A 14,032-nucleotide genomic window follows, 5' to 3' on the forward strand; every position below is an offset into this window, starting at 1 on the left:
CTTAGATTTTTTGGCTAGCATTTCTTGCATGTTGAATTGTGGTTGTGTTCATAGTTGCTTGTTGTTCTAAGTTCATTACTTTTGGTATCTAAGGTTAATTTTTCCGTTAGAAATATTACATGCATGTGAGAGGTCCAAGTGTCCATAACTAGCCCCAAAATTGCCTTGGGAGGTGTGATTGGTGCCTTAATATATGTGAAGTGCCTCGAGCAACGTGGATTGCCTTAGGAAAGGTGAAAGTACCCAAAAATCAAAATGCAACCACATCATAAAGGAGGGCTATACCATTCTACAAGCTGCCCTGTTCATAAAAAAATTTACTATAGGTAATCTTGCTAAAAGGAGGGGTAACATGTTTCAGTCTTTTATTGATTCATCATTGACCCCTTAAAGATGAAGTGTTTCCTTGTTCATCAAGGTTGGGATAATCAATGATCCTTTCATTTAGATAGCTCGTGCATTTAGCCAGGAAGTGGGTGAGGGCTAATGAGGGGAGTAGAGCTGAGGCTAAAATTTTGTCCATGCACTTTCATTTATCCCTACCAATATTTTGTATTTTAATATTTGGTTCATTCTTTTCTCTTTCTTTCTCTGCACTGCCCTCCTAGGGCAGAATTTCTAGGTCCCTACTCAAGAATGAGGAAAATGAGGAACCAATACTGGTGACAAATAGCAATCATCCTAATGATGAGATTTGGATACATGGGGGAAGATGGAAGGTGTTAGGTATGGATTACCATGGACATGTGATTTCAATCGGAGCCTCCTATTTTTGCCCCTTCTAGAGAGTGAATGAAAGGCCTTAGGGAAGGTCACATTGGACTAGGGGCAAGTGATCACCACCAAGGTGAAATAGGGGAACAAGTGTACAGTCAAATGCACTCTATTATCCAATTCAACTTGTGATCCATACTAGAATTCCTTTAAAAATTAAATGAAAGAACTTGAATACAAAAATGGTTAATATACCTCATATTTGATGACCCACCCTCGTTGCATGAGCAGGCTAGATGAAGAAAGCATTGACCAGAGAGTGAATGAGAGGCATCTGAGGCTATCTATCTGTGGATCGTGATAGGGCTGCTGGCAGGCAAGCTGAAACAACAGGAGAAATTTATTTTCCTAGGGTTTACCCACATTGGTGGTTAACATTCCTCATGCCTACATTTTATAGGTTTACACAGGACTGGTCTCTTTCTCACTGCATAATCAGAATAATTCTCTTTCTTACAGATAAGTTAGTTAAATTAGAGCAACTCTGCTTTGGTTCTGCACTACATCATTGATGCAGATTTTTTTCTCACCCTGTAATAGATGTGCAGTGATATATCAAATTGTTTTTCTCCATCTCATTTATTACATTAGTATAAAAATGCTATTACATGGAAAGTTAGTTGATGATGAGATACTGCTATATTAGGAGTGCTGAATATTGCCTTTGACATACAGCTTTCTTATGTTGTGTATTTGAAGATAAAGCTAATTTATTGTTATGGCTAACTTAATGAATCTTTTGGTTTAATTTTCGACTTACAACATTATACAAGATGTATGAACTGTTAGCAGGGCTTTAATGAAATAAGCTGTAAGTTTTTTTAAATTATTGGATCAAATACTATGAACTGCAGGTCAAGATGGCAAAAGTAATAGAATCTTTGATGCTGCAAAGACCTCGACAAAAATCTCCTTTTACTCAAGCAGCTTATAAAACTGTTAGTATTCCATTCTATATTTTGTAATCTTTTCTTCTATCTTACAGAATCTCAACCAAGATATTGCTGATAATTCTATAATGTACTAGTTGGAAGCAATAAGAAGTGGATGTGACAATGTTGATTGAAAAAAGTATGGATTTGAAACATACATGAATTAGAAATGCTTGTTGAGAACATCCTATGGGAAATAAGTAGCTTTTTATTTGCTTTTTCACGTCTGCCTTTTGTGGGATCTTGAGGTTAACATTTCATCTTTGTTAGGTTTCTGTCCATGTCTAAATCTCACCATTATAAATGGTGTATAGGGATCAAAATGTTCTAAGATGTTTATCTTTGATAGCAGCAGGAAAGAGATCTAATGCTTTTCTAATTTTTATAGCTTGAAAGTATCCAGAATTTACAAATTTTTGTTGTAAACCACAAAAGAGATTATATGGATAGGCATCGTACCAGGGAGCAAGATCTGGATGACATTGAACATGAGGTATGAAGTTTGACTCTTCATTAACTTTCACAAAGGCTAGCAGTTTATATGATGATTATTATTTCTTTTCATTATTGGTAAATAATCATTTCTCACTGTATATAATGTAGGCTGCAGTTCTGATAACTACTATATTATTTGCTGCTTCAAATTCTGCTTCAGATATTTTTTCTCCATTAGTATTTTATTTCAAAAGTTATGCAACAGTATGTAGTGAATTTTGTAGTGGTGGCATGGAAGATGTTCTTGATCTTATTTCATGTTTGGTACAAAATGTTTTTATTGGTTGCCTTTGTAGGAGGGATGTTTATGTTGGTACTGATAGCTACTTAAGCAACTTAAGCAATGATTCCTTTTCTTTCAACCTTTCAATTATTGAACTAAATAAGATTTTCCCAGATATATACCATGGTGTGAGAAATTTGGTTGACTTGAAGGGTGGCCAATGGAATTTGCATACTGAAATTCCTTACATTGCGCTTGAGCCCATGGTTTAGGGCCAGAGTGACAAGGTTTGGGCAAAGGTGTAGGCATGTAGGCTAGTGTTACAACTTCTCACAGAAAAATTATTGGACAAACAGAAACATAAAATAACAACACATATGATGATCCCTTTCACATGGGTTTACTTTGAAATCTCTAAAATTTGTTGGTTCCCTGGAAAAATTAAATGGACTCTTTTATTCAGATCCCTTTTCAGTCAATATTATGAAAACATAACGTTTGTGTGATTTAACTAATGGATTTTAGTGTCCAAAACTGAAAATATGGATGTTTTATGCAGGCTGGAGTACTTGTAGAAGCATGTCGGGAGCAGATACAGATTTTGAAGAATAGCATAGAGAGTAAAGGAAAGCACTACAAAAAGGTCTATAATTTTTCACATTTGCTTTGCTTTGAAAGCTCTAGGAATCTAAACTTTATTGTTTCCCTGGAAAAAGTAAATGGACTTAATTCATGTCCCTTATCAGTGATTATTATGAAAAATGATATTTTTTTATTTTACTAAAGGATTTTAGTGTCCAAAACTAAAAATATGGAAGTTTTATGCATAAGTTGGAGTTTTTATAAAAGCTTGCAGGGATCATACAGAGATTTTGAAGAGAAGCATAGAGAGTAAAGAAAGAAAAGGACTAATACTGACTTGGCTTCGTGTTCAGGGAGATGTTGTTAATGCAGATGTCATTGCACACAAGCATGGTGTGGTAAGAACCTTCTCTTGTGTTTATAGTATATACTTATTATCTCCATCCATATAAAGATGAGATTTTCAGGCATTTTCTCTTAAAGCTTTAGACACAACTTTGTGATATGTACATGCCAAAGTAGTCTGAAATAGAACCAGTTTGGCCCAAAGCTATGAACCAGACCGGAATTAGTATAAGAATTGGTGGAATAAAAAATGCATAAAAAATGCATTGTTGATTTATATTGCTGCATAATTAGGGCTAGACATCTTGTTTTAAATGGCTGTTATATGCCTTGTAGTTTTTAGATTTTAAAAGTTAATGAAACCCTAGATTTATTCATAATGTTAGCTCTATTTTCTACTAATTTATAACTCATTTTGAGAACTAAATTGTGTCGCTGTTGTAATTTGTTTACTGTTGCAATTTCCTACCTTTTATGCAAGTTTTACAATAGCCACTGGTAATTTTCATATTTGAGTGGTTTGGGGATTGTTTTGCATGGGATTGTTGCGTGTTAAGTCCACTAAATCAAACCTAGGATAGTTTAAACCAAATTTGGAATTGAAATTCATTAGGCACCTAAACCATTCCTCGCTTGATACATTTCAATGGTGGTATTTTGGGTAGCTATGTAGGAGGCCTTAGACTTGATTGTCTCTTTCCTTAATAATCCTAAGTTCTACTAGGGAAGCCTCCCTTGTGTTGGATTTATCCTTGACTAAATGAGGGAGGTTGTTGCTAAGATGACAGTGGTAACACTTGGGATGTTCCACCAAGTCTTGGCACCTTGTGAAGTCTTTGCACTAAGATGTTAGATTTTGTGATAACATTTTTGGCACCATTGTTGGAGAAAATTGAATCTTTCTTCTTGAATATTCAAAGTCTATGTTTCAACCTTTTTGATGAGTTCAAACCAAAGCCTAACCTAAGCTTACTCATTTGGTCATTCCATTGGAACAACAAAGTCCTTGTTCCTTATAGATTTTCGAAGACCTTGTGCTTGTAGGGTAAAACAAGCATAATTGTGAAGCTTTTGAATATTTACCTTGGCAAATCCACATATCATTGCTACGAGGTATCATCTTGCTTCTGAATTTTTGCATATGTTTAAGAATTGTACCATGGGATATTCATGGATTTTATCCTCGTTTTGTTCTTAAGAAGATTCCAGGATACCCAAATAAGCTCCCTTCAAAATGGGAGAAGAATTTTCAAAAGATTGATGGTTTTCTTTTGGCTACCTATCACATCACATCATTCTTGAAATCTGTCTCAAAGCTCAATCTAATACATGAGGACGTATGGATAAAATTATTTGTATTTTCTTTGGAAGGAGATCCAAAGAGGTGGATCAAGTATTGTAGCAGCCTAGGGAAAGTTTCTTCTTATGCAATTTTGATCCTTCACTTCCTCAAATGTTGGGATCCATATTATCATTGACTGATCTTGACTATAAACCTGTTTTCTCACTTTACCAAGTAGATTAGTTTTGACTGTAGTCCAGTGGGACCTCCTCTAAGGCCTTAGGGTTATAGGCGGGGCACTACTTGGGAGCCATGATTCCGTAGATTCCATCTCCATTCTTTGTGCTTGTTTATCATCGGTTCATTGGAATTGGTACTCTCTTATTCTCGTCCTCGAGTTTGGGCTGGAAATTTTTCCCTAGAGGTTGATGTAGCTAAAAAAAGGTAAAAGGATAAAATGGCCATAATAAAAGGAAAAGAAAGTTAAAATGCAAAAGATCGTCCAGACATTAATTAGTGCATGGGAAAAAGCTTATCATGAGCTCCACCCCCCTCATTAACCATCATCCAGTTTTTTGTGAAAATTTCAAAACAGAAATCCTATTGCAGCAACTGGAACTTATTTTTCTAATTGTTAATTATTTTAACAATTTGGCCCTCCTTCAAATCTCCTCCAACCAAGTCAAAGTCAACGTTGGTCAAACCTTGTCAAATCTGAGCAAAACACAGAAATTTGGACCTGCAATTTCACAAAGTTGCCCCTATGAAAATTCGGAAACCCTGCAGCCTTCACAAATACAATATTGTGGAAGAAAAATAATGCTGGAAGAATAGATGCACACACACACAAATAACACTGTTATTTTTGAACCAATGTCTATGGAAAACCCAACTTGGGAAAACCGGTGCAACAATTGAGGGTTTTATTTATTATGCAATAGTAAATTTGAGTACAAATCTATGGAAACTCAAATATAGCTTTTCATACAGAGAAATAACTGACAAGAGATCTAGTGAGAAAACTCTCACTCCCACCGGTGATCCGACATTGACCTTGGCTCAAGATGAGCTCCACCCACCTCATTAACCATCATCCAGTTTTTTGTGAAAATTTCAAAACAAAAATCCTATTGCAGCAATTGGAACTTTTTTCCTAATTGTTAATTATTTTAACAATTTATCTGCTACAACAAATATCAAATAAATCACACTGCTACCTTCACAAATAAATATTGCGGAAATAATAGGATTGGAAACTGAGAAAATACTAGCACACACAAAAAAATTTAACACAGTTGTTTTTGGACAATTGTCCCTAGAAAAACCCAACTCGAGAAAAACGGTGTAGCAGATGAGGGTTTTATTATTTTTCTTCAGCAGCAAGTATGAGTACAATAATTTAGATGCTTTACTGGCAATCTAATCTAAGGAAAAATACTGGCAAAATTATTGTGAGAATTTTCTCTCACCTCACAACTAATTTCTGTCCCCGAAACTGCCTCCCTAGCCACACATAGATCCTTCTGCATCAACCTTTGCGCAACGTTTGCACAAAATCTCTAGGAATTTTGGCCTACCTCTCACTGTCTCTCCTAGAACTAGGATATTTCCTCTGAAAATGTTGTTGACCTCCTCTATCACCTGCTACTCACCCTTTGGTTGACACAGGGCCACGTAGAGGGTGAGAGAGAGTCTGAAATTTTGCAGCAGAGTCAATTTCAAAAGCCGGGAGCTGGGGTGTGAGACCGGGAGGCTGAGAGCAATGACTCCGGGCAGCAAATTGATCAGTTGGCTGGGTGATGCAGTGCCTAGAGGGGTTGACCGAGGGATTGCATGAGGACTGCGTAGAGGCAGCGCAGGGCCTGCCAGAGGCACCTCATCCAGTGACCGAATCTGCCAGGATTTTTCTCAGTGATTGTGTGAGGTAATCTCACAAATATTTCTGCCAGTATTTCTCTCTCTGTAACTGAATAACCCTTGAGGTATTCAGAGATGTATTCAGAATTTGCTACTACTTAATAATAATAAACCCTCAAATCTGTTGCACCGGTTTTCCTGCATTGGGTTTTTCCGGGGACATTTGTCCAAAAATAACGGTGTTATTGTGTTGTATTTTCTTTCTTGCTCAGTCTCTTGTTTCCGCATATAAATTAATTAAGTGAAGGCTGCAGTGTATGTATTTCAGTGTTTGCCATAGGAAACTGCAAATAACTTGTTGATGTAAATCTAACAAGTAGGAGAAATATCATCAGTCGCTACAGTAGGAATTCTGGTTTAGGAATTTTCACATGGTATCAGAGTTGCAGGTGGAACAAGAGAGCAGTGTCATAGAACCCAGCGCTGAGCAGGAAGCAGTAGTTTGAAACCCCAGAGGGTTTGCGCAGTTTGTTACGAATAAAATATATAAATAATATAAATATAATGTAAATGATAATAATCATAAATAATGTTTAGTTAAACTAGTAATTAGGTTGAAGAGGCATGTCTAAATGAGACATGACTCTCCATGAAGAGACACTTGCTTGATATATAAGCAAGCCTTTCGTTCTCATTGTAAATTATTATCATTATCATTCTTATTCATATTTAATATAATATTTATATCCTCAATGGATAACTTCATATTCCAAGTGTTCTGGAGTAATTAATTTGTAGAAGGAACTTTGCTCGCTTCATTTGGTATTAGAGCAGTCGATCCTTTGGCCGCTTCATTGTTGCACAGAGCTCGTTCTCTGGTCACCAGCCATTGGCCATCAATCGTCATCAACCTTGTTGCTGTCATAATTGAAGCGTTTCGCTACACGTTGGGAAATTCTTCATTTTTTAGGCCTTTGGACATTAAAAAAAACAAGTAAAAAAAAAACAAAAAAATTGTAAACAACGTATTGTAGCCATAGTTTACACCTACTTTTTCCACCACCGTATCCGTTTCCACCGTCTTCCTTACAGCCATCGCCTACACCCAACATTGTATGTTCCACAATTGCGATGGCACCACAAACCCACACATTTGTCGACTTGGAATATCTAGCGCTCTGTCCTGCTCACTCCACAACCTTCCTCCACATGCCACAAACCCCACGTTGGTCACCATCTATAGCCGTCAGTTACTGCTTGTCGACTGTGCCTCTGCCACCACTATTAACCGAGCCACCCACAACATCAACTGTAAGTTCATTGTTCAATCTAACCATATAAATCTTGTATGTGCATTTGTATAATTTCTTAAATATCAAGCAGTCGCTTGTCAATAAATATCGAGCAATCGCCTGTCAATATTCGCCAAACGGAGAAGGGCGTTGACCACAGGTCAAAAGGATGTGCCTTGTGGAATCTTAATGGTAATAAGCCATAAGCTATAAGAAGCCACGAACATAAATAATAAAAAAGGAGCACTATTATATAAATTTATGAAGGTGCATACGACTTAAATAAAAGTGAAATCGAAGTAGCATTTAGAGTTCTAAGTTTTTAAGATTGAGGAAAAAGAAAGTTAAGCATACTTTTATAATATAAAAAAAGGGAATATTAAAAGCATAGATATTTAAGTTATACAGGAGCATAAAATAAATTCCCTATTTAAAGAGAGGATACGATGTAAGTTTTATATAGTTACATATAAAGGAAAAGGGAAATCTAAATAAAAAGGAATATTCTAAGAAAAAATTATATATATATAAGAAATAGAATTAAAAAAAATATATATATAAAAAAAAAATAAAGAAAAAAAATATTATAAAAAAAAATTAAAAGTAAATAATATATATATATATATATATAAAAATTTGGGAAAAAAATATATGAATTCATATAAAAAAAAAATTGGAAGAAAAAAATTAAAAAAAAAAACAAAAAGAGAAAAAATGGAGTCTAATACAAAAATGAAGGCCATAAGATTCCCAGAAACCTTACCTAGAGACGATAAAGCGTTATTTAACATTAAAGGAAATCTCGCAGGAAAAGATGTTATTATTTCTATTTCTCCGGCAGAAGATGCAAATTATATAACACCTAAAATCGCAAACCAACTAGTGATCCCGGAGTCAAATATAACTGAAAAATTAGACTTTTTTCGCAATAAAATATATGACATAGCCAATTTACAGTTAAACATTGAAGATTATACATTTGTATCGCAATTCTCAGTTCAGACCCTATTGAACAATCAAGGTGACATTATTTTGGGATCACCCTGGATGGAAACGGTAGGATCTGGCATCTTAAATATGAAGAAAAGGTATTTTCTTACAAGAAGAAGAAAATAACACTCCAAGATGTTACATTGAAACCAAATTCAGTAATGCCAGAAGACATATCAGATATTTCAAAAGTAATTTCTCAAGAAGGTAAAAAAGTATTACAAAATATGCAAAATGAAATTGACAAAATCACTGTTGACAAAAATGAAGAAGTTTCTTGACTTAAAAACCATAGTGAAAAATTACTGACGCAAATTAAGAAACTTAAGAAGGAAAAGAAGTCATTAGAAAACAAGGTACAACAACTTATCGAGAAGGAAGCATCAAATGTAGGAATTCAAATTGATGACAAAACAACGACTACCGATCCAGTGAATATCACAACTCAAGAAAAAGACAAGAAAGTTGAAGAAAATACAAACTTAGATGTTGCAGTTCAGATAATGAACATCCCTAGTGAATGTTCCATAACCAACTCAACAACATCTTCGCCAGAAGAAAATCTAAAAAGTGCCACATGCCCAGTAAGGGAAAGTAAAGTCCCATATCGGCATCTCAATCATGAGAATAGACAAATCAACCAAGCTACGTATCGGGACCGTTCAGACCAAAAACAACAAACTGATGTTCCAGATACTAGTGACGTAACATCAATTCCGTCTTACACTGACAAGTCGTTACAAAATTCCAATGTTCAGAATATTACACAGAAGATTAATCTAGGATGGTCTGATCCCTTCTCAATGTGACAATTTTGTTTGCCACTTAGAAGATCATATCAACTTGTATCAATGAAGATGATTGTCCCGAGAAAGAAAGTCATTTGAAGCCGAGAAAGAGATCAAAGCTTTTTCATCAACAAGCTTTGAGGACAAAGCTTTTTGAGGAACGAGGCAATGTTACGAATAAAATATATAAATAATATAAATATAATGTAAACGATAATAATCATAAATAATGTTTAGTTAAACTAGTAATTAGGTTGAAGAGGCATGTTTAAATGAGACATGACTCTCCATGAAGAGACACTTGTTTGATATATAAGCAAGCCTCTTGTTCTCATTGTAAATCATTATCATTCTCATTCTTATTCATATTTAATATAATATTTATATCCTCAATGGATAACTTCATATTCCAGGTCTTTTGGAGTAATTAATTTGTAGAAGGAACTTTGTTCGCTTCACAGTTCTTAGCCGGAGGGCAGAAATTTTGAGGTAGCCTCTCTCCGAGTGAGTCAACGAAGAGGACTCCAGTTCGAATTTTTTCCGGGGCAGAGGGAGAAACGTTGAAGCCTCAGTGTGAGAAACTGGTGGGACGCAAATTTTTCTGCAGGCAGTTTGCTAGGCAGAAAATCGTCAGAAGAAAGAGGAGAAGCATATCTGAGGGAATTTCTTCCTCAGAGAATTCCTAGCAAAGTAATTCGAATTCTCTAGAGTTGAGCAGCAACAAGGGGCAGCAGTTTTACTAGCTCCAGCAGGGAGTGCGTAGGCTAGCCCAACAGCAACATAGAAGAGAGGGGAGGTCGTTTAACTTTATATTTTTGGCATAAATGGAAACCAGTGGCTTGAGGGATTAGGATAGGTTGGATGGAGCATCCAACTACGTCAACTGGAAGGCAAGAATGTCATTCCTTCTAGATGAGCATGCCCTCAAGACATACGTCAACAGCGTGGTGGTTATCCTTATAGATGCATATCCATTGAAGAAGTACAAATCCGGATTGGCGAAGGCCAAGAGAATGATCTTTGACGAAGTCAAGGATCACATGGTGTGTCATATTGCTAGCAGAGGGACTGCTAAGGAGATGTGGGATGCCTTGGCCACGTTATACCAGGGATCATCCGAGCAACGGAAGGTGTACTTAGAGCAGAAGCTGAGATTTGCTCAGATGCGGAAGGGGGAGCGTGTGGATCCATTCCTCGTGAAGCTAAAGGAGACCTGTGATGAATTGTCTACTATGGGGCATACACCTTAGGATTCCGAGTTAGTTAGACTGGCCCTCAATTCTCTCAGATGAGTGGTAAGTCTTTGTCCAGAGTATCCTGGGCAGAGCAGTGTTGCTGAATTGGGATGAGATGTGGGAAACTCTAAAACAAGAGGAGTTGAGGAGAGACTTATTCAAGGTCAAACTTGATGGAAGCAGCAACAACAGTGGATCGAAGCCCAAGGAGGAGGAGGATAATGCAACCCTTGCATCAAAGCGACAACCGGAGCAACAGAGACATAAGAAGGATGTCTCGAAGATCAAGTGTTTCAAGTGTGGTGAGATGGGTCACTACGCTACTCAGTGTCCTCTCAGGAAGAAGGACAAGGATGAGAAACACGATTAGAAGGCTGCGCTTGTGAACATCGAAGAGGAGGAGTTCACCATGAAAATCGAGATACCTCCAGAAGGGAGGTGGTTGATTTGGAGTTGTAGTTCGAAAGGGCTACAGATGGGCAAGATCCTTGAGGAGTGTTGAATTTTCTAAGTCTATCCGTTAGAAAATTAATCTGTATTCTGCTGGTTCATTTCTTCTACGTGTCAATTCTGAACAAGTTATTTAAAACATATAAATAACGAAATAAACACAATACAATCTCAACATCTACAGATCATCAACTGAAAGAAAACAAACACACAAGTGACATCGTTATTTTTGGACAAATGTCCCCAGAAAAACCCAATGCAGGAAAACCGGTGCAGCTATTCAAAGGGTTTATTATTATGCATTATTTCCTTGAGTATAATTGGGTGCCTAACTGGGCTCACTCAACAGAGAAAAATAAATGGCAGCAATACCTCTCTATTCGGAAACAGGTATTCAGAAAACCTGTCCCGCAAAATCCTCTCTAGCGACTCTGAAGCACTCCGCTGGCCCTTCTGGCCTTTGCGTCAGCCCCAAACCGCTCTGTGTCGGCCCTCTAAGGCATTGCGCATTGTCTGGGACCCTCTGCGTCAACCCTCTGAAGCACTGCGCAGCCTCTGGGACCCTCTGCATCACTCCCTCCGCCCTCTGCGTGGATGACGCAGTCCGTCTCTACTGGTCTCTATGTGGCCTACTCTAGCTACTGCTTTTCGCTTTCTGCCTCTGCGCTGGTTTCTCAGCACTGTCTATGCCTCTCTGTTTAGTACTCACTTCCCCTTGCTGCTGATCATTGACTCGTTTTTGCTTAGCAACCCTGCTCTAGCAAATCGAATGATTGATCACTCTGGAGTGTTCTCCAACTGATCCTCAAGCCTCCTTTTATACTTTTCTCGTTGGTCCTTCAACGGCCGAGATTAAATCTCTAATCAACAGCTAAGATTAGATTTGGCTTGATCCATGACTTTTGGAACCTTTTAACCTAGTTTTATATTAACACCCATTAATATTTTATTTTTCCTAAGTTTAGACTTAGGAACTCCATTAAAAATATTAATTATTTTAATATCTCCCAAACCGGGTACAATCTGTCCAAACCATTTCTAGGTCTTGGATATCTCATGTGCTTTAGCCTCTCCACCAATTTCCATGGCTAGAGCACATCCGATGCTACCACAAATTAACACTCCCTCTTATTCAGGATTGTGCTCTAGTAATACTCCTCACTGATCATCACTCTGATTATCTGGCACTGGTACCTGTGTGGATGCTAGGCCTCCCCGCCCAACATCCTCTGCACTTCTGCATCCTGTACTACTGCCCATGACCCTCCCGCTGCCACTACTGCATTTGTGCTGCTGTTGGTCCATCCTCCCAACACTGCATCCCCCTCTCATCATGTTGCATCGTGCTACTACAAACTGCTACTGCATTGCAACTCAGTTATTGAGAAGTGAGTAACTTATCCACCCAACTTCTTATATCCCTATCAGGCTAGAAACACTCCCGATGTTGAAGCTCTCTCTGTCATTAACAAGTGCTCCCTCTACTGACCTCTGCGTTGCTGCAACAACTCCCTGCATCTCGCACCGTTGCACACCTCTTTGTGCCATCCTGCACCATTGCAACACTCCCTGCCTCTCGCATTGTTGCAGCCTGCTAGCCTCACGCTGCTCGAGGACTCCTGCAATGTAGCACTCTATGCCGCTTCATCTGCATCCGTCTCTATCGACATCTGCTAGTCCTGCTACTCTTTCTTCGGGGCTCCTGTAGCAAGGTATAATCCAAGAGGTTGGGCACCTCAAGGATCCTGCCCATCATCGCCTGTAGTCCTCCTAACTAAGCTTGATGTCTCCCCATCTCTTCTCTAGAGGTACATGAACACTCATAGCACAATCGTCATCCTTCTCGACTTCTTTCTCCGCCTTCGCTAGCGCTGCCTTAGAGTCAGAAGCCTCTCCCTTACTCTTCTTCCTCGGACACTGGTTCGCATAATGACCTAGCTCCCCAAAGTGGAAGCACTTGACCTTGGTGAGGTCCTTCTTCTTTATCTTCTCCTGCTTTCCTGTAGATGCCAGAGTTGCATCCTCTTCCTCTTCCTTCTTGATCTTGACCCCTTTGCTGCTACTTCCCACCTTGCTCAGTCGCCTGATCTCCTCTTGACAAAGAGCTGCCCACAATTCTTCCCAATCTGGAAGATCTTCCCTGCCTAGTATCCCCTGGACAAATGTCTTCCACTCCTCAGAGACTGCATTAAGTGCGGTCCTTACCATCAACTCTTCATCCGGTGTGGTTCCTATGGAAGTCAACTGGTCTCAGATCTCCTTCAACCGACCGAGGAAGTGATCTATCTACTCCCCCTTCTGCATCTGGTATGACCTTAGCTGATTCTCAAGTAACATCTTCCTTTGCACAAAAGTATGTTGGTAAAATGTTGTCAAGGTGTCCCACAACTCCTTTGCCGTTTCCTTCTTGACAATATGTTGGACCACATGATCCTTGACCCTATCAAGGATGATGCATTTTGCCTTGGCCATTGCATCCTCGTACTTCTCATTAGCTACCGGGTCAACTGGGGTAACCATTACTCTCAAGGTGAAGCCTTTGATGTGATGTCTATCTAGAATGGACAAGATCCCGGCCTTCCAGACCACAAAGTTGGATGCTCCGTCCAACCTGTCCTGATCTCACAGCCCATTCACGATCATCTCTCTACTCTTCTGTCGACTCCTCCGGGTCTTTCTACTTCCTTCTGGAAGTTCTCCTTTCGACTCCTGCTGAGTCTCTCTACTTCCTGCCTGGAAGTTCTCTGTTGGACTCCCTCTGAGCCTCGATTTCCCTCTTGGAAATCC

The 14,032-nt window shown here is 38.5% G+C and overlaps 1 protein-coding gene across 3 annotated transcripts in view; it reads left to right on the forward strand.

Moving 5' to 3' along the window:
• The window catches only part of LOC149249187 (syntaxin-81-like), a 433,615-nt gene that overhangs the window by 78,568 nt on the left and 341,015 nt on the right, over positions 1–14,032 (forward strand). For all 3 annotated transcript variants that reach the window (XM_089456197.1, XM_089456196.1, XM_089456195.1), the window contains 4 exons: positions 1,629–1,712; positions 2,095–2,199; positions 2,984–3,067; positions 3,360–3,404. In XM_089456197.1, coding sequence (XP_089312323.1) covers positions 1,629–1,712; positions 2,095–2,199; positions 2,984–3,067; positions 3,360–3,404 — 318 coding nt within the window. The remainder of the gene's footprint in view (positions 1–1,628; positions 1,713–2,094; positions 2,200–2,983; positions 3,068–3,359; positions 3,405–14,032) is intronic.

The sequence above is a fragment of the Pinus tabuliformis genome, chromosome 7 (assembly GCF_031772625.1).
Source record: "Pinus tabuliformis cultivar Carrire ecotype Pingquan chromosome 7, CPIR1, whole genome shotgun sequence".
Classification (NCBI taxonomy): domain Eukaryota; kingdom Viridiplantae; phylum Streptophyta; class Pinopsida; order Pinales; family Pinaceae; genus Pinus; species Pinus tabuliformis.